The 20,357-nt window shown below is 39.8% G+C and overlaps 3 protein-coding genes across 6 annotated transcripts; 2 read left to right on the top strand and 1 right to left on the bottom strand.

The window, feature by feature from the left end:
- The first annotated feature begins 13 nt into the window (after positions 1–13).
- Positions 14–4,304, top strand: LOC141782873 (ADP-ribosylation factor-like protein 6). 4 transcript variants are annotated; one of them, XM_074659696.1, is made up of 8 exons: positions 18–357; positions 531–581; positions 714–775; positions 866–934; positions 1,028–1,122; positions 2,232–2,361; positions 2,953–3,008; positions 4,166–4,304. In XM_074659696.1, the coding sequence occupies exons 1-8, from the start codon at positions 235–237 to the stop codon at positions 4,189–4,191; spliced, it is 612 nt and encodes a 203-aa protein (XP_074515797.1). In that variant the 5' UTR covers positions 18–234; the 3' UTR covers positions 4,192–4,304. The 4 variants fall into 4 exon arrangements, with proteins under 4 accessions (XP_074515796.1, XP_074515797.1, XP_074515798.1 ...); XM_074659695.1 differs by lacking the exon at positions 4,166–4,304 and having other exon boundaries at positions 14–357; positions 2,953–3,451; XM_074659698.1 differs by lacking the exon at positions 531–581 and having other exon boundaries at positions 29–357.
- Positions 4,178–13,513, bottom strand: LOC141782871 (F-box only protein 47-like). Its single transcript, XM_074659692.1, has 12 exons — positions 13,372–13,513; positions 11,145–11,373; positions 9,765–9,926; positions 9,540–9,616; positions 8,704–8,778; positions 8,369–8,477; positions 7,725–7,898; positions 7,002–7,151; positions 6,737–6,879; positions 5,773–5,932; positions 4,342–5,236; positions 4,178–4,309 (listed from the first exon to the last, which is right to left on the bottom strand). The coding sequence occupies exons 2-11, from the start codon at positions 11,350–11,352 to the stop codon at positions 5,136–5,138; spliced, it is 1,359 nt and encodes a 452-aa protein (XP_074515793.1). The 5' UTR covers positions 11,353–11,373; positions 13,372–13,513; the 3' UTR covers positions 4,178–4,309; positions 4,342–5,135.
- LOC141782872 (claudin-14-like) lies at positions 13,397–20,322 on the top strand. Its single transcript, XM_074659694.1, has 7 exons — positions 13,397–13,529; positions 14,425–14,534; positions 14,961–15,201; positions 15,365–15,752; positions 17,256–17,319; positions 17,626–17,890; positions 19,210–20,322. Exons 6-7 carry the CDS (start codon positions 17,657–17,659, stop codon positions 19,714–19,716), a joined length of 741 nt encoding a protein of 246 aa, XP_074515795.1. The 5' UTR covers positions 13,397–13,529; positions 14,425–14,534; positions 14,961–15,201; positions 15,365–15,752; positions 17,256–17,319; positions 17,626–17,656; the 3' UTR covers positions 19,717–20,322.
- Positions 20,323–20,357: the final 35 nt, after the last annotated feature.

A 20,357-nucleotide genomic window follows, 5' to 3' on the forward strand; every position in this document is an offset into this window, starting at 1 on the left:
GTCACCGGGTGGTTCACAGAGCTTAATGTGCCTTAATAGGATTACCTGTCAGCTGGGACGCCCAGGCGGCATCTCAGCTGCTGACACTATTCACGGCAAGTACTGGGAACACACGGCTATGTTTGTCATTATCACTTGCTTGGATGAGAATTTGTACATTTAGTGTATTTAACTTCCAGACTATCTATGGGGTGATGTGTTAAAATTTAAATGGTGTAGCGTAAATCAGGTCTAATGGGGCTGCTGGATAAACTGTCGGGCTGGTTCGGCCTCAGGAAGAAAGAGGTCAACGTCTTGTGTATCGGGCTGGACAACAGCGGCAAAACTACCATCATCAACCAACTCAAACCGTCTAATGTAAGTACATGAAACTGGGCGTCATTGTGAGAATTAACATATTTTGTAAGAGGCCCTTGTGCACTGTAGTCTGCCATGTGGGTACACATAAAAAAAATTATAATTTGGGTTAGATATTGTGACACGGCCTGTCAAAATCTCACTGCAATCATTCACTGATTGCTTGTTTTCAGCATTCGAATCATTTAGGCCCATTGTCAGAAGACTGGAAACATGTTAGTCAGGTAAAGCCCATATCATACTCTCCTTATACCGCTTACTTGTTGACATACTTTTGCTGTTACTTGTCTGTTTTTGTGTGCGCATGTGTGTCTCTGTGCATGTTTGTGTGTGTGTGTGTGTGTGTGTGAATGCAGACACAGGCACAAGAAATAGTCCCAACAATTGGCTTCAACATTGAAAAGTTCAAGAGTTCCAGGTAGATTTTATTTACATTTATTATATATATTTATTCTTTTTTTTTTAGTTTACAGACGTAGACTAATCTGTTCTCTCTCTCTGCATGCAGCCTGTCTTTTACAGTCTTTGATATGTCTGGGCAAAGCAGATATAGAAACCTATGGGAGCATTACTACAAGTATGAAACGCACACAACATGCCCGTCAAATATTAAAACACACTACAGTAACATGACTGTGTCTATTCTAACTTCTTCTCTTGTCCTCCTCAGAGAAAGCCATGCGATCATATTTGTCATTGACAGCGGTGACAAACTGAGAATGGTTGTTGCCAAAGAGGAGCTGGATACTCTTCTCAATCACGAAGGTACCTGCAATATACTGTTTTAACTCCTTTGTATAAAGACACAGTACCAATGCAATTTTTTTTCTGTAGAAAGCATAATTGATTTATACTGTATGCCTCGTGCGTTCAGCCTTTCATAAAATATGTTATGGTTCAGGGTTCATATTGGGAAATCTATGAAATGATCAACTAATTAACAAAGAGGAAACAGCCCTAAAGACTAACATAAGTTTATACACTAAAGTTTCACTTTTGGTTGAATGAAAACCTGCTAGTTTTAGTCGTCCGTTATGCCACATGGTCTAATATGGTACACATTTTTTATGTATCATTTTAAGAAAATTTTCACATTTAAGATATATGCAGTATATATGTCTACACAAACTATTGATTATCTGCCGATACTCTTTAAAGGGACAGTTTGTAAGAATCAGAAATGCTTGTTAACAGCGACACCTGTGGCCGTTAAGTCAACGAAAGTCAGCGTCCTGTTGATCGCGCTTGTGCTCGCTCTACATAGACATGAACGAGCATCGCTCAAAACAGTGAGGCGACACACGTCAGCTAAAACCACAATATCACTCTATATTTCACCTGCTTGGCAGTAATGATAGCTGTCCAGACGAAGGTCTCTCCATGAATCAATGCTGATCCTAGTGTTGGCTTTTCCTGCTTCCGCCTCCCGACCGCGGCCGGAGGAAACAGGGGAGACACCGGAGTTTTGGTCGGAGACGATAACGTTTCTCGCTGCAGAGCCCCGTCACTTCACAAGACACAGGAAACCTCTGTTGCGGAGCCCCGTCACAGCAGAGACTCCGGCCCTGTAGACCAAAGCTACGGTCTCCCCTGTGTCCTCCGACCGCGGCCAACACTGTTTAACAGACGGGCTTCACTAGATATAACTTTGCGGTTTTGGTGCTTCCGGCAGTTTAGTTTGTGTTGGAGTCTTGTCTGAACATCGTAGCCACACGCGAGCGCGCATGGGACACCAACCCGGATTGATTTATACGTGTAAGAAGTTACAAACAGTCCCTTTAACTCATTATTGGATAAACAAAACCAATTAAAAAGAGTGTTATCTTCCTCTTGGCCGATGATTCACTGGCCTTCATGTCTGTCTTACTATCCAGATATCCGCAGCAAAAAGATGCCAGTATTGTTCTTCGCTAACAAGACGGATCTGCGGGACGCCATGTCTTCTGTCAAGGTCTCACAGATGTTGTCTTTGGAGAACATCAAAGACAAACCCTGGCACATCTGGTAAAATATCTGTCTGCACACTGTCAGTCCATAACCAATATTTAGTTTGTTATTTCTTTTGATTCTCACTGGTCACACATACAGTCCCACAGGGATTTGTAAAATATTCACTCTGATGAAGGGTCTGTAAGCAAAGACAAAGATTACCACTTCTAGAGACACTGTTGAGTAGTTTGCCACAGAAATCACGCTAGTGTTGGGTAGCCTTGAGTGAAGTGCACGTGGATTAAATACGCTGAACTGAGCCAAGCCCCGTCTCTTCTCCGTCCACAACATTTTGTGCTTCCAGAATGACAGCTTAAAGTCTTAAACAGAGACAATAAAGTGACCAGGCGTGTTTACTCGCTCCTTCCTGGGCCTGTTTCCAATATCTGCTTGTGTGTCCCTTTCCATGGCTCGGGTTAAACATTATTAGGAGGCACAGCATCGTGGTTAGCTTATACATACATGTGTTTACCACCCTGTTTACTCATTAGACAGATGGTTAAACAGCTAGGCAGCTTTAAACATCCGGGATCCAAGAGAAGTCATAAGAAAGTGAATGTGTGCCAAGAGGAGATTAACTTCTCGACATCCCCTTATTTTTTTCAGTGCCAGTAATGCTATCAAAGGAGAGGGCCTACAGGAAGGGCTGGACTGGCTACAAGGTAATTTAATAAAACTGTCATACTGGGCCAAAAGAAAGAAAAGGCCATGTTAAATCAAAATTTCAATGGCAATGCTGTCTGTATTAAGACATATCTTCTTTCACACCCATAGAACAAATTACACAGTAAGTAAATCACGCTGTATCATGTCAACATGTAATGTGATTGCAGTGGTAGATTGTATCTAAGCATCTCTCTGGATGGGATTTAAGTCACGGTAGGTCAAATGAGCATTACCAAAAACAGTACATATTTGTGACTGTAATTAATATTAAAGAGAAAAGTCATGTAATATTGAAATTAGTCAGCTACAGAAATAAATCCCATCCAAATGGGGCTTTTGTGTGGTATATAGAGGTGAAGTCCCGCCCCTTCCAGTGGACCCCATGGGACCATATTTCGGAAAAAATATGAACGGTAGTCAACGGCGAAAGACAAATATTTTTTTTGAATTGCGCCATGAATCACAAATATGATGTTTGTCAATTTAAAAGATAATTTTGCAAGTCAAGAAAGTCGCAGTTTGTTGTAAAACTGTTGAAGTATGACCAGGAGTCGCTGGATAAAACACATCAGGTAAGATAACGGTTCATTTGTTCGTGGAACAAAGCTAAGTCAGCTAGCTAGCTAGTGTTGGTGACGTGTAATGTGCGAGAGGGGAGATGAAGTTCACTGAGCGGTTTCACACAAAACTAAATCATACTACGATAAACTGCGACTTTCTTAACTTGCAAAATTATCTTTTTAATTGACAAACATCATATTTGTGATTCATGGCGCAATTCAAATAGGATTAAAAAAATGTATCTCTCGCCGTTGACTACCGTTCATATTTTTCTAGGTCCCATGGTGGTCCACCGGAAGGGACAAGACTTCGCCTCTCTATACTGTAGAGCGTTCAGTTATTTTTGATCTTCCCTTGTCCAGTTTGAATGTAAATCTTACGTGTTGTGTACATTTCCTGACGTTACCACCCATCGAACCCTCTCAAAATCTGTCCTAATTTTGCAAATATGCCACAAAGATCACATATGTTTTTGAATTCTTGAATGTTTTGTATCAATTATATGTTTGATTCCCTCCAAATCAGTCATATACAGAGACAGCACAACCAGATTTCATTAAAAAAATATCTATTTTTCTGTTTTCCCTGCCAGATCATATCAAAACAATGAACACATGAATCATTGAAATGCCTGCGACCACAGACGCGATGTGGACGTGGTAACTGGATCTAATTCACCCCTTGGAGTATTTGTCACACTTGACGTTGTAGGCTTTAAACTTCAATGTCAAAAAGCCTTGTACTTCCAGTGTGTCCTACGAATTTGACACCATGGTTCTTTGGAAAAACTAAATCCTGCTGATATTATAATTGGTATATGACAATAAAGTGATTATTTAAAACTCCCACTAATAGCTAGTTACCTATGTTACACATCATTACTGACACAAATGTGAATGCAGTCTGAACAACATACTGTAAACTGTTGTTTCTGTATACAGTAACATTTACAAAATTTTTATTTTTTATTCCATGACACATCATTTACTTTAACAAATTTCATCAACTGAACTTTTTTTGAAAATGCTGTCAGTGCTGAATATTGTACTACCTGGAGGATAATAAAAACGTGTTATTTGCTGAGTGCCTGCTGTGTTTCTGTTTTTATAAGGCAAAATAAAGACAAATTAAAATTGAAAATACCATTTTAATAAATTATACAAAAACAATGTAATCATTGTATCACAACTATATTTACAGAAAGGTTCAATGTGAATAAATAATGTGAATAAATATTGCTACTGTTGCTACTTACTGTTTATAAACATGAACATGCAAGATGTTTACGTAGAACAAGATTGTAAAACTTGGAGAAATATAAAATTTGTATAAATACCCATGCTGTTTAGTCAAAGTAATTAAACAGCTCTCTTTGCAACCAACAAATGTTGCGTTGTTTATAGCGTATAGTGAACTGTAAATTCAATCTTAGATTTCTCTGAATTGTCATGGCCACCATGACAACCCCCACGTTCAGGTTTTGCTATTGTTTTCGTTCACTTCTTTAGTTAACCCCCTTCATTATTGACGTTTGTTTCTTCCTCTTTGAATCTGCATCAGTCCTATTTGAGGAACATGTGGAGGAATTTAGTGTGGAAGCGAGCGCTGGAGTCCAAGAGGAAACACAGGGTCTGGAAAGTCTCCCTGTCCTCCAGATGGTTCCCTGAGAACAGATGATGGTATTAATTACTTTTTATACGGCTTTTTATTTAAATCAGAGACACTGCGGAGGTATTCAAACCCAAGATAAATCTAGGCAAGGTAGTAAAGACAAAGAAAAAACATTTGTTTTTTCTAGCTTTTAACAAATCCACCTCAGAGAGCTTGAAACAGGTTTCTTTTTTCATGTATTCACATTAGCAGAGTTAAATAATGTAATGAATGTACCGCTCTATTGTCGACCGTGCTCGAATATACCCTGAATACACTTGAATATTTTTTCTACAGATACAAAAATTCATATACGTTTAATTTAAGATTGTATCTACACATATGATGTCATTCCCTTGTTTGTTATTTATCTTTCAATGTTTTATTATTGTAGATTTGCCCACCATCTTAATGCTGTGGTTATTTTTTCTTCATACTTTTATGATTGCAATATCACAATAGTATGGTATATTACTTGATGTAAGGAACCATTTTTTTCTAAATTAATTTTTGGCGTCAAGACTAAAGAACGAAGCTGTCCCACCTCACCTGTTACAGAAAACTCAAAGAACTCCCTGGTGACCACTGAGAACATGCTCTCCAGATGTTGGATGAAGCAGAACCTCTCGGGGGCCGTGCTGAACACCTTGCAGATCTGCTGCACCATTTTCACCGCCCACGTCATGTGATAGCCGTCCTTCTCACACACCTGAGGACAAAACAGAACCAATATGCCTTTTCACAGAACAAATGTTGTCGCAGATTTAATTAATAAAATTAACAACTGTAAGTTAATAGTAATGTTGAGAAGGTGTGTCAGTCCCGAGGTCCTAGTATTGTGCACAGGTTATCTGGCATAGCGGACTGCTTTTCCTGCAGTGACGAGTCAAATTGAAGAAAAGCCAGAGGAAATTTTCAATCAAAATCAAGGAAATCAAGCATATAATAAAACCTAGATGAAACAGATGCATACATTGTTAACAGAGAGGAATACCCTCTCCATGAGGATATCAACCAGCTTACTTTGAAGGCTGATACTGACGCGTTTAAATTAAAACTGCTATGGTGACCCTATGAGGAGGTAACAGAATAACTAATCAAATGTAGCACCACAGACAGCACAAGTGACTCTAATAGCCCACAGATGACAGTACTGTTGTAATAGAAGAGAGACCTGTCCGTCTGCCTTCTGCCTAGTGCATGTTGGGTAAGGCTCCAGCCCCCTGACCCTGAACGGGAATGAGTCACATCGACCTGGGCAAAGCAATCGGTGATGAATTTAAGATGACTCATTTTACTGTCTGCCTCAAGCTATTCCTGGATGCACACTTGTCCTGAATCAATGTTTAATCTGATATGAATCAACTATGCAATGACTATGTAGTCTAACTGCATCATATTAGGGCTGCACAATTAATCAAATAATAATCGCGATCACAATTTTGGCTTCCCACAATTAAATGAACATGATCGACTGCGATATTGGCGTTTAAAATGCTGCAACCCTACTCACCAGTATGATGTACACCATGAGTCTGGAGATCTCGATCAGTCGTCCGTTGACGGCCTTGCTGGCTAGAACGGTGTAGCAGAGACTGCTGCCGCACAGCACCAACAGACGAGCCACATTCTCCACATGCCATGGCTGAGGAATGACTGCAGATGATGAAGAGGAGGAGGAGAACCAAGTCCACCATCAGTTACATTTCTTATCCCATGGGTCTGTAACCCTACTATCTGTGACGTGAAAACATTTGAGAACCACTGAAGTATGATACCAATGAGCTCCTCCAAGATTGCCAGCAGTGAATTGGTGGTATGGCCTTTGTCTTCTACTTTGCCGAAAAGCAGGAGGATGGCCCGGGCCAGGTCCCCCAGAGCGCTGAGAGGAAGCCCCCTCTCCACCAGATCCTGCCAACCCAGGGCACCTGCATGGAGGAGAGCACCTCGCTTACTAACTGTGTCATGCTACACCACATCTCAATGGGGAAAAAAAACAGACAACAAGCTAAATAGGAGGTGAGTTTTCCAACACCAGTGTACAACACTATAGGTGGTTTGTTTGTAGGACTGCTCCCTCTTAGTCGATTAGTTGACTTATCGGTCGTTTTGGTCTCAGTCGACTAAGATTTCTTTAGTTGATTAGTCATTTTTTAAGCTTTTTTCATGCTGAATGACTTATTTTAAAGAGGCTAATGAGCACATCTCTATTAAACACAAGATTTAAAGTGGTTCTTTTGTCTGATTATTTGTGGAGAAGCTCAGCCTTACATTGTACATTGCAATCAAATTTCAACATAATTATAAACCTCAGCCAAGAGATAGGAGTCATTTTTTCACTGGTGCAGGAAGCAAATCATTTCAAGACAAAACTCACCACTAACCTGTCATTTATTGCATTTTTAAACTATATTGCGCAGCGCTTACTGTAGGCAAAGAGGATTACAGTTTGATAACTAACTGATTGTTTTCATTAACTGCAAGTATAAAAGTAATGTTACCCTGAGGCAGCAGAGGTCCATACAGAATGAACAGCAGGTGTGCCTGGCAGACCATGGGCCAAGGCTTCAGGAGTTGCGTTAGCCAGAAGTGACACTCTGACTGGTTCGACCACGGGTCCAACAGAACCTGACGGCAGAATAGACGGAGCTGCAGCTTTTGGTACCACCCCACACCTGAGGACAGACAGACGCATAAAGAAACATGTTTTTTTGTATTATGTCTTTTAAGATATTTACAAAGCTTAACAGGAAAAAGGCCAAGAGTCAGTAGAAATCTGTGAAGTCACTTTACCCCTCTGCAATGCTATTTTTGTAAACATTCAGATTTAAACCACCTCAGTGACCCATGCATGCTGCTAAACCCACCGCCGCAATAAATATGACCCGGAGGAACTGAGATGAATAGCTTAAACACGACGCAGACTTCACCGGTTTTCACCAGGATTGTGTGATCTTTCCACAAAAAAAACATACGCCATCAGAATAATTTGAAAGGTGTAATAATCACATAAAAAATCCACACATTGTAGCTCTAGTAGAGAGAATGATGTCCTCTCTGATGGACTGTTCTCCATATTACACTTCTACACTCTCCTGTTCTATATTCGGCAGCATTTCTCACTTCCAGACACTGAGGCACACACCTGGTTTTCCAGTGATGACTGCCTCTATTTTCTGCAGCAGATTTGTGTGATCACACAGGAAGGTGAACACTCTGTGGCACTCCAGCTCATCCCACCCTGCGATCAGTGTCTGTGAAGCATTCAACAAAACATATCTGAGCATTTTCAATAACAGAAAAGAGTCCCTGCTAAAATGAAGGACAAAAAGGTGAGACATGATTCATAAGAAGCCTATGATCTCTCAGCCATATATATCCAGTGTTTATCGGGAGTTTATCCACCCTTAGCCGTATCTGGTTTGGCATTTCCTTTAATTACAACCAAGTTTCAGTTTATTACACAATTGTCTATCTCACCTGGAGGAAGACTCCGTAGCTGGAGAAGCCGATGCAGTCTGGTGCCAAACACTGCTCCAACAGGAAGCAGGGAATCTGAAACCGATTAGTCTATGTTTGCCTCATCATTAGCATAGGTTATGATCAGTAGATATTAGGGCTGAATAATATACAGTATAACATTGCAATGTGCGCATGTGCAGCATTCCAAAGGTAATGAGGCAAATTACACTATGTACACCATTAGTCTTAAAGTTGAATCCGTTAGTAAGTTAAATCAATTAGCCTGGTGTAATTACATTTTCTTTGTTGATGTGACATTTTAACGCATTCTCATACCCTTGGCGTCACTTTTCGGTCACAGTAAACACGTGCTTAACGTTGTGAATTAAACAAAAACACTTACTTAGAATTAGGCAACAAAACCACTTAGTTAGGTTTAGGAAAAAACAACATGGCTGGGCTTAAAATTATTACTTTTTTACAATAAAAATGTGACTGGATGTTGTGAACACGAACGAACGATTGTAACATGACAGAAACTTAACGCACGGGACGTGAACAGCGGTCTCCTGGATGAAAGCCTTGTGTTGGACAGATCCACCTCCCCTCCCGCCCACCCACCCTGTGTGTCTTTTTCGCTCTTGAAAGTACGTCACCACAGCGCTTTCTCTGAGCGTTTAACTGTTGCCGCGGATGGGTTTACATTATAGTTAATGTAAAGTCCGGTGCGTTGCATACCGCCGAAAGTCGTGACAAAGCGTTGATATTTGACGCCCTCGGAATGAGAACGGGCTGGATATTTAATGCATCACATTCTCTGATCTTGCTTGTCCTCTCACTTCTCCTTTTCTTACCTGTGAAAACTTGCTAAAGATAAACTTTAACCTGTCCTTTGTTGGATGCAACAGGGTGCATCTCTTGAACAACAAACCTGAGACATTGAACACAAAAGCACATTATCAAATTATTAATTCTGGTCTTTCCTATCCCTTCACTTGACAGGGAAGCTTATCCATAGTACTGTTTCAAGTGAGAATATACAAAATAAATCATTTAGCTAAATATATGTTGCCACATACCCAGGTCTCTGTAGTGTCCAATAGTGGATGACTGCTCAAGGCAGGTGGAGCGGTGAAAGCTTTGAATGATCGTTTTATTCTTCCAGGCCAGGGTGGAGATGTAGTCCACAACGTATCTAGTGATGTCCTTGGACACCATGCTGAACACACTGATCTCCATCACTGGCAGACACACACAGTTTCATCTCATAAATTTGCAATATTGAAATTGAGCATTGTTTTCTTTATTAAAGGGACTGTTCGTAACTTTTTACACATATAAATCAATCCGGGTCGGTATCCCATGCGTGCTCGCGTGTGGCTACGCTGCTCATACTCAGACTCCAACACAAACTACACGGAAGCACCAAAACCGCAAAGTTCTATCTAGTGAAGCCCGTCTGTTAAACAGTGTTGGCCGCGATCGGAGGACGCGGGGGAGACCGTAGCTTTGGTCTCCAGGGCCGGAGTCTCTGCTGTACTCTGCTCCTCTGCCTGCCTGCTTGCCTTCATTCACACACCGCGCTCGTCCTTGCTATTTCGCTCCACTCTTACGTGCATGCACGCTCACTACACACTGCAGAAGAGTTGGTTTAGCTCTGAGAATATCTAGTGAATGTACAGGGGACGTTTGTGCAGAAATAAATGCAGCTCCTCCAGACCAACAGAGGTTTTCCGTGTCTTGTGACGGGGCTCCGCAGCGAGTAACGTTATTGTCTCCGACAAAAACTCCGGTGTCTCCCTCCGGCCGCGGTTGGGAGGCTGAAGCAGGAAAAGCCAACACTAGGATCAGCAGTGATTCATGGATAGACCTTCGTCTGGTCAGCTAACATTACTGCCAAGCAGCTGAAATATAGAGTGATATTGTGGTTTTAGCTGACGTGTGTCGCCTCACTGTTTTGAGCGATGCTCGTTCATGTACAGTATATGTAGAGCGAGCACAAGCGTGAGCAACAGGACGCTGACTTTCGTTGACTTAACGGCCACAGGTGTCGCTATTAACAAGCATTTCTGATTCTTACAAACAGTCCCTTTGACACATCTAAAAGTGTCCTAGAAGTAGTGCTTGAATTGAAGAAATGGAAATAATATTTGGTACACACATGCAAAAACTGTTTGGTACATAGGTTCTACTCTGTATATGCAATGCAAACCTCAATATTATTTATTATATTACTGATAATTAATGTACGTATTAACCTTTAGTTTAAAATATCCAAATGAGTACTGATAAACACTAAAAGCACTGTACAAAATATCAGGACTTTAATCCAATCAGAGGTTATTTTTTCTAATCACAAAGAAATGTAGTTCAGATGCAAATACATAAAAGTGTCAATCAAACACTGAAGGTTAAGGTAGTTAAAAGGTTATGTTACAAGGTTAACCAGTTGCACCTACCAGTCAGTTTATCCAGGATCATGTCAAACACCTCTGAGGGGAGCCTGTGAAAGAAGCAGCCGCTGGTGTGACTCTGGCTGCGGGTCATGATGGTTCTGGTGGGATTGGGCCGGTGATGATGATGATGATGATGATATTGATGAGCCCTCTTGTGGGATTTGTGTGTCAGGGTGAATTTCACAGCGTTTCTGGAGGCTTTCCTCACCATTACTACCACCAGCTGAGATTACTGTATGACATAAAGATAGGGCAAAATTTGACTTGAAAAGTAAAAGAAACTCTCAAACTAACCTTTAAAGAAACACAGAAGCAGTAGTAAGACAGTATAACTAACTAACCTTACGAACTAAATATCTAAAAATTCCCCATAACTCCCAAAGCAAAAGAAATCCATTTTAAAATATTAAACAGAGTGTATCCATCCAGTGATTTGTTGCGACAACGATTTGTAATTGAAACCAATAACTGTGTATTTTGTGATGATACTGAAACTACTGATCATTTATGTTTTCATTGTATGTATTCTGGAGCTTTATGGCTTCTGATATACATGACTGGCTTTTCCCAAAATGTTCTCATCTGGGAAACTTCTCTCAAAAGGACATTGTTTATGGTCTTGTCTTGGACAATAACAAAGATGACTTTCTGGTGAATAACATTCTCATACTTGTAAAATTTTATTTGCACAAATCCAAGTCTATGAAAGTGAAACCTATAGGTTTAATGTGTTTCATTCTGAGTTTCTTTCTTACATAAAAGCCCTTAAAGTCATGAAAAACAAAAATGCATTGAAACTTCTTAGCATAATAGAAGAATATGAATTACAGGTACAGCCCTTAATTTCATTTATTATTATTATTATTATTATTATTATTATTATTAATATGAATTACAGGTACAGCCCTTAATTTCATTTATTATTATTTTCATGTATAATTTTACATATTTTATTTGTTCTTGTTCTGTATGTAATTTTTTTTTAATGCATTTAAAAAACAAAAAAAGGTTATAGCTAGCTAGGTTATAGCTAGTATAGGTTATAGCTAGTATAGGTTATAGCTAGTATAGGTTATAGCTAGGTTATAGCTAGTATAGGTTATAGCTAGTATAGGTAATAGCTAGGTTATAGCTAGTATAAGTTATAGCTAGCTAGGTTATAGCTAGTATAGGTAATAGCTAGGTTATAGCTAGTATAGGTTATAGCTAGGTTATAGCTAGTATAGATTATAGCTAGGTTATAGCTAGTATAGGTTATAGCTAGTATAGGTTATAGCTAGGTTATAGCTAGTATAGGTTATAGCTAGCTAGGTTATAGCTAGTATAGGTAATAGCTAGGTTATAGCTAGTATAGGTTATAGCTAGTATAGGTTATAGCTAGTATAGGTTATAGCTAGCTAGGTTATAGCTAGTATAGGTAATAGCTAGGTTATAGCTAGTATAGGTTATAGCTAGGTTATAGCTAGTATAGGTTATAGCTAGCTAGGTTATAGCTAGTATAGGTAATAGCTAGGTTATAGCTAGTATAGGTTATAGCTAGTATAGGTTATAGCTAGTATAGGTTATAGCTAGTATAGGTTATAGCTAGGTTATAGCTAGTATAGGTTATAGCTAGGTTATAGCTAGTATAGGTTATAGCTAGTATAGGTTATAGCTAGGTTATAGCTAGTATAGGTTATAGATAGTATAGGTTATAGCTAGTATAGGTTATAGCTAGTATAGGTTATAGCTAGTATAGGTTATAGCTAGGTTATAGCTAGTATAGGTTATAGCTAGTATATGTTATAGCTAGTATAGGTTATAGCTAGGTTATAGCTAGTATAGGTTATAGCTAGGTTATAGCTAGTATAGGTTATAGCTAGTATAGGTTATAGCTAGGTTATAGCTAGTATAGGTTATAGCTAGTATAGGTTATAGCTAGGTTATAGCTAGTATAGGTTATAGCTAGGTTATAGCTAGTATAGGTTATAGCTAGTATAGGTTATAGCTAGGTTATAGCTAGTATAGGTTATAGCTAGTATAGGTTATAGCTAGGTTATAGCTAGTATAGGTTATAGCTAGGTTGTAGCTAGGTTGTAGCTAGGTTGTAGCTAGGTTAGCTAGCTAACCAGGTAAACAGCTAAACTGAACTCTTGACAAACTAGTTTATCTAATAATAGTCGTTTCATAAACAGGTCACAGACTGAGACATATAATTATCAGCTAACATTAAAGCAATAGAGTTTCTTACCAACACTATGAACTTAGTAATGTCGATAAAAGGCAGCTGTGAAAGTTCAGTCAGCTGTGTGCTAGCTAGGTTAGTAAACAATTACACAACGGCGCGAAATCAATGACTTTACAGCCAAAGAAACTCTGAAGAAGCGTCTCCCTCCTTTCATCTCTGAGGTAAGACAAGAAGACATGTTCAGTGAAGTATCCATAATACACATTACTAACCACAAGTAAGGTTAAAGTATTCAAAGTGTCACTAAAGAAACATTAAAGTTAAAAGCAAGGAACTATTTATAGCAGGGGAGTTAATGGTGAAGTTTCTAATGTTTGGTATTTAATCACACAGTTACCTGTTAACAGAAGTTAACGTTAGATCAAGGTAACACTAGTAAAGCTATATTATACATGATCTCCATGTGTAACTGGAGCCATCAGATACATGGTTAGTAGTTAGACTAAAGAGTATTTGCCCTTGTCCCATAATGTATTAGATATTGATAATAGTACACCAGCTTTTCTGTTATTTTTTGATAAGATGCGTTTTTTACAGGTGAAGTTTTTAGTTTGGTAACACTTTGTGTGACTCCCATGTCTATAATGCATTAAAAACATAATTTGAATGTGTTATATTCTGCTCATAGCACTGTATAATCACAGTGATAATTATTCATAATGCTCTATATATCAACATTCAGTGTTATTCTTGCATGGATTTAATTATATATATTTTTGCTTTACTTAACTTAAAGCAAACAATGACCACTTATAATGACATTATAAAGCAGTAGACTATGATTCTTGCAATAAATGAGTGAGTAATCAACAGTTATGAAGTATTATGATACTTGACCTTATAAATCATTCTAAAATGATTTATTATATATTGTGATTATTGTTATAATAATTAATTTCTCAAATATCAAATAGTAATCCAGCAATAATAATTACCATAAATTATATGATTTATTAAATACATATTTTTAGCTTATTAGTGATGAGTTTCTCTCATCAATGTTTTGTTCGTTTGGGTTTTTTAAGATTTTTTTTTTTATTTGATTGTCTTTATTAGAGCAGCTGGAGAGTGACAGAGGGGATGACACGCTGCAAAGATCCACAGGTAGGAATCAAACACAGGCTGCTGCTAAGGACTCAGCCTGCATGGGGCACACGCTCTACTTGGTGAGCTAAAAGACACTCCTTCTCCTTTGTCCGTGCTATTAGTTCATGAAGTTCCTGTGACCTCACGTAACTCCCATCATCACGCCTCCCAACCTCAACCTGAGCTGAGGTCTAATCAGCCAGAACACCTGTGTGGGAGTGCAGGGCCTTTAAGATACCGTATGTTAGTTTGTACTTTATTTTGAGAATGTTGTGTATATCTGCATCATTGAAAATGTATGTGCAGTACAAAGAAAGAGTGCAGCTTTTCAGACCTCTGAAGACACAAAAAACAAAAAAATGCAGTCCTGTGCTACACACACCATCATGGCTGTGTTACCCTCCAGCACTGCACAACAGACCAGCTATGCTCAGCTGCTAATCATGGGATTATTCTGCTTAACTAAGACTATTAAGTGTTCCACATTCAAATGGCGTCTCCCACAGGCAGACCTCGGAGAGGATCATCCCTTCGCTATAGAGCTCTGACAGAGACCTGAATGCTACACAAGGGACCCAGGGGAAGGGCCCGGAAAATGCCCTTGTATACCAACAGGATGTCACGGTAGGTTACCCTCGGGGTGCAGAGGGAGACAGAGAGAGGTACTGCAAAGGATGAAGATGGACCTCAGAGGAAACCCAGAGATAAAACTGCAGTTTTGAGTGACCTCACCTGGCTTGCGGAACAGTATGTACCACACAAACGCATACTACAGTGTTGCTTTTAACTGCTTAAATACCTGCTGATTGAACCCTAATTGTAATTAGTATATTCATGTTTTTCTACAAGTTGCTATGCTAATAAATTTATTGATTCTTTCTTTTCATTTTGTCCATTATTCGTTCAACAGATGTGGAGCTGCAGGGAGCAGAATTATTGAGACAAAAACAGCCCAACCAGTGAGGACAATATCTCTTCTGTACCTCTCTGCTTGGCAACACTGCTCTGCCTCCGGGTGCACGGGTTTATCTGACTGGAGCAACAAGCCATCACTGGGACTGTCTCTCATGTCATCTCTGACATGATGCTGCTGCTGCTGATGATGATGGTGATGATATCTAACTCTGACCAGTCACATTTCTGACACTCCTGCAGCACAGACACATATTCCTTGTGTGTTGAGGCAGCAGCAGAGACAGAAGGAGCTGGTCGGCGTGGAATCAGTGGCCTATTTATCTGGAAGTGTACCGTCTGGACACCTGTGACCATGGATCTGTAGTCCCCCTGTGACCTAGTTGGTGAGTATCCAAATGTGGAGAGTTTTTACTAAATATTAAAATGTGAAAGATTAAGCATCAGTGTAGATATTGCAATTGGCAAGTGACAAAAAGTTATGAATATTACATAAGCTCTGCTGCTAATTTGTGGGTAAACCAACATGAAACAAAGATGCCTGTCGCAGCCTTGTCTTTGTTCCTATTGCTCACTTGTTATGCCTTCAGCGTAGTCAATCATTAAGTAAACACAATGAGGTTTGTTGTATCTGTGATATTTTAAGAGGCCCCAACAGTGCCAGGTCTAACGCTGAACAATAAACAGGCTTTATAACGCAGCCTCTGTTCTCTGAGGAAGTGAAAACAATATATGAGCACAGATTGGTTTCCTTGCTTTAAAATTCATTCTTGCGGGTACAGCAAGGAATTTTGCATTTAGGTGTGTTTTATTTGTCAGTTAATGAAAACATATTTTCACTGTTGACATTGTGTTTTTTCAGACACTTGGGTTGTCATTGTTTGAAAAATTGTCCCCTCCTTATTCCCTTTTGGTTTTTTTCACCTAGAGGACATTTTGTTCTAAACACTGAGAAGGAACAAAAGTAAATGCATAACCACCAATGAGTTTATTACTGTGGCCTAGAGCTTCCTGGGCAGTTGTGGAATTTTTACAGTTGTGTCCAGAAGGTAACACCCAAACTATGAAACTCTCACAAGATGGTTAAGGTTGTTGGCCAGCGAGAAAGTTTTCGCAGTTTTGGGGTTACCTTCTAGACACGGACAATTTTAATTAATCATCTGTGAATTTACAAATTCAGTGGTGGAATGTAACTAAGTACATTTACTCAAGTACTGCACATCAGTACAATTTAGAGTAACACTTGTACAATACTTGAGTATTTCCATTTTCTGCTACTTTATACCTCTACTCCGGTACATCTCAGAGGGAGTTATTGTAATTTTTACATATCATGTGCTTATATAACATGATGCAGTACTATACTACTAACATACCCAGTAGTATATAAAGTATCTAAAATTGTCTCCACATTGACAAACAACTGCATTAAAATACTAATAACGGAATAATATAATATTCTATGATTATATAAAAATTTTAAAGGAGCCATTCTGCACAATGACTACTTTTACTTTTCATAATTTAAGTACATTTTGCTGATAATATCGTACTTTTAAGCCATGGTATTTCTACTTTTACTCAAGTTTAAGATTGGAGTACTTCTTCCACCACTGCATAAATGTAGAACTGAGTGCCAGGTGATCTCATGTCAGAGGTTAAGTTGGACATAATGTAAGTTGGTCAATTATTAGAACCATAAGTCGCTACTATTCCTTATTGTCATAGCTAGAAGTGCTCTGTCATCAAGTCACTCAGTCCCTTTCTCTATCAAATACCCTGCAGAGCTGTGAAAAATGTTCAAAGTTAGTGGTTTATAACAGCACTCTCAGCTTGGGTGGTTCCTGTAAATGTTTAATTTCCTCTCTCTCTCTCTCTCCTTTCCTGAGGGGCGGCGGGGAGCTTAACAAATAGACTGCTGTGGTTTGCCCTCCAGAGGAGAGCGTTAAACAGGTGAAGCTGAACGCTGCTCTCATTAGTTACAGATGCTGTCACCTGCCACTCACCAGAGACTGATGCCAGAAAGTTTCCACAGCTATTTCTGCCGGAGACACTTGAGGAATGGCTCAGACTCTGTGACTGGATGTAAGCTCGGTGGAATTTACTGTACTGCTGGAGACCATGCAGATAACAGAAGGAATATCCAGCCTCGTCTTCAGCCTGGGGGACTGTAGTTTTGTTCTTAAAGTGTTTCTTTTTTAATGTGGTGATATGTTTATCATCGACAGTGATTTCAAAGTGTAACTTTATACTTTGCAGTTTTTTGAGCATCTGTCCGAGTGAGCCAATCATGGCCAGCATGGCGGTCCAACTCCTCGGCTTCTTCTTGGGGCTGTTGGGGTTCGTAGGGACTGTCGTTGCGACTCTGCTCCCCCACTGGCGCAGCACAGCCTACGTGGGCGCCAACATCATCACAACCACCGCCTATATGAAAGGCCTGTGGATGGAGTGTGTGTGGCACAGCACTGGCATCTACCAATGTGAGGTGTACAGATCTCTACTGGCACTGCCACGCGACCTGCAGGTACCACACAGTCACCATTTAGTGAACGCTTTTACCCAAAGCACCTTATCATGGGAAACAGCAAAAAAATGAATCACCAGTTAGATAATTCATTAATCACTTAAGTTGTTTTTCAAACACAAACTACACAGGGTATGCTTTAGGGTATGGCTACCTTGTGATTGACAGGTCGTTACCACGGTGTTATCCGGTCTGGGAGTTGTCCATGTTTTCGTCTTACAACCTTAACCCTTTCATAGTGTGTTTTCAGTTCATCAAAGTTAATTGTAATATTTAGGTCGCCTAAAAATGTTTTTATTCAGAGTTCATTTGTACTTAGCTCCATCCTCTCGTGTCACTTCTGGTTCCAAAAAAACAAGATGGTGGCTGAACTCGAGGCTTAAAAACAGCAGTCCACAAACAAATGGGTGATGTCACGATGACTTTGTCCACTTCTTATATACAGTCTATGGCAAAAACGCCTAATATTTTCTAATTTCAGCTTCTCAGATGTGAAGATTTGTTGCTTTTCTCTGTTTTATATTATTGTAAACTAAATATCTTTGAGGTTTTATCTGTTGGTCAGACAATACAAGGAATTTGAAGATGCTTCCTTGGACTATTTTATAGACAAAACAGTTAAATGATTACTCAAGAAAAATATTCAGCAGATTAATCAATAATTAGAATTATTTCTCAGTTAGTTATTTAGTTGCAGCCTTAACGATTAGCCATAGACTGTATATAAGAAGTGGACGTAGTCACTGTTACAATTATTATTCAACAACTGAAAACAAAAGTGAAAGTTCTCAAATGAAAACACAGACAATACCCAGACCGGACAACGCCGTGGTAGCAACCTGTCAATCACAAGATAGCCATGCCCTAAAGCATACCCTGCTTTATGGTCTATTTGACTCTAAATGGGACCATCAATTACTAAATGAACATCATGCTGTATTGAAGAAGACTTGAAACTAGCGATTGAGACCATAAACTCATGTTTACAATGTTTACTGAGGTAATAAATCAAGTGAGAAGTAGGCTCATTTTCTCATAGACTTCTATACAATCAGACTTATTTTTGCAACCAGAGGAGTCGCCCCCTGCTGGCTGTTAGAAAGAATGCAAGTTTAAGGTACTTCAGCACTGGCTTCACTTCTCAGACCCGGAGGTAGCCCACTGTGATTAGCACATAATCATTTTTAAAATGCATTGCCCGGATGGATAGATGATGGTCTGGTATGACCAAGTAGTGCAGTTGCAGTTTTCTTACCCTGCAGGCTACTATCAGAATCTGTTTTAATGTTAAAGTGCTTGTCTATTCTCCTCCACATTAGGCTGCCCGGGCGCTCATGGTGCTCTCCTGCGTCACCTCAGTCCTGGCGTCTCTGGTGTCCGTGATGGGGATGAAGTGTACCCGCTTCGCCCGTGACTCATTGATCAAGTCTCCCCTGGTGCTGAGTGGGGGGATCTGTTTCCTCTGTGCCGGCCTGCTCTGCCTGGTCACCGTGTCCTGGACCACCAACGATGTCATCATGGATTTCTACGACCCCTTCCTTCCAAGCGGCTTGAAGTACGAGATCGGCCTGGCCGTGTACCTCGGCTACGCCTCGGCCTGCCTCAGTCTGGCCGGAGGACTGGTGCTATGCTGGAGCAGCAATGGTGGCAGGTCACAGAGGCCCCCCCATGTGCAGAGGAGTCAGCCAATATCACCTCCACCTGCCTTCAACCACATATATCCTCCTGCTCCACCCTACAAGCCCCCCGAGGCCCTGAAGGACAATCGCGCTCCCTCACTTTGCTCCCTTTCCAGCAGCGGCTATAGGCTCAACAACTACGTCTAAGACTGGGGGAAACACAATAACTGCAGAACTATGGGGACTGTTATGAGCGAAAAAGATACTGTATAGACCAAAACAGTCAACTGAACACTTCTCCAACATTATTTTTAATGTCTTAACACGTATTTTAGCCTTCTCTATACCCAAAAAACAAGTTTCAAAATGAACAAAAGTGAAGACCAGTATATTACATCACCATGTTTGACCAAAGATCAGATTTTGAAAGGATATCAAAATTTGACAAACTGCTCAGGCTTTCCTCGAACTTTAACATGACCCAGATCTGAGAGCCAGTGTGTGTGAGAGAACTGAGACTCTGCTATGTACCTGAAGGACCAGAAGGTGGCGATATTTTACTGCACATAGCCACAAAGGAGAGTACATAAGCATACAGATTCAACGTCCTATGCTGTAACACACTTGTTAATGGATGAGCTATTGTTCTGTCACTTCCTTGTTGTAGCCTACTTTCTTGTTGGGATTAACTTTTTTTCTGAAAGTCAGTTCAATAGTTCTTTTAAAGGAAATGGATGATATTTTATCTCCGTATTCAATATTTTTTAATGCCAAAGAAAATAAAAACTGACAGTTTCTGATGATTTAAACATTGATTAGTACTTTATACTTTATTGTTTTAATAAGTC

The sequence above is a fragment of the Sebastes fasciatus genome, chromosome 14 (genome assembly GCF_043250625.1).
Source record: "Sebastes fasciatus isolate fSebFas1 chromosome 14, fSebFas1.pri, whole genome shotgun sequence".
NCBI lineage: Eukaryota > Metazoa > Chordata > Actinopteri > Perciformes > Sebastidae > Sebastes > Sebastes fasciatus.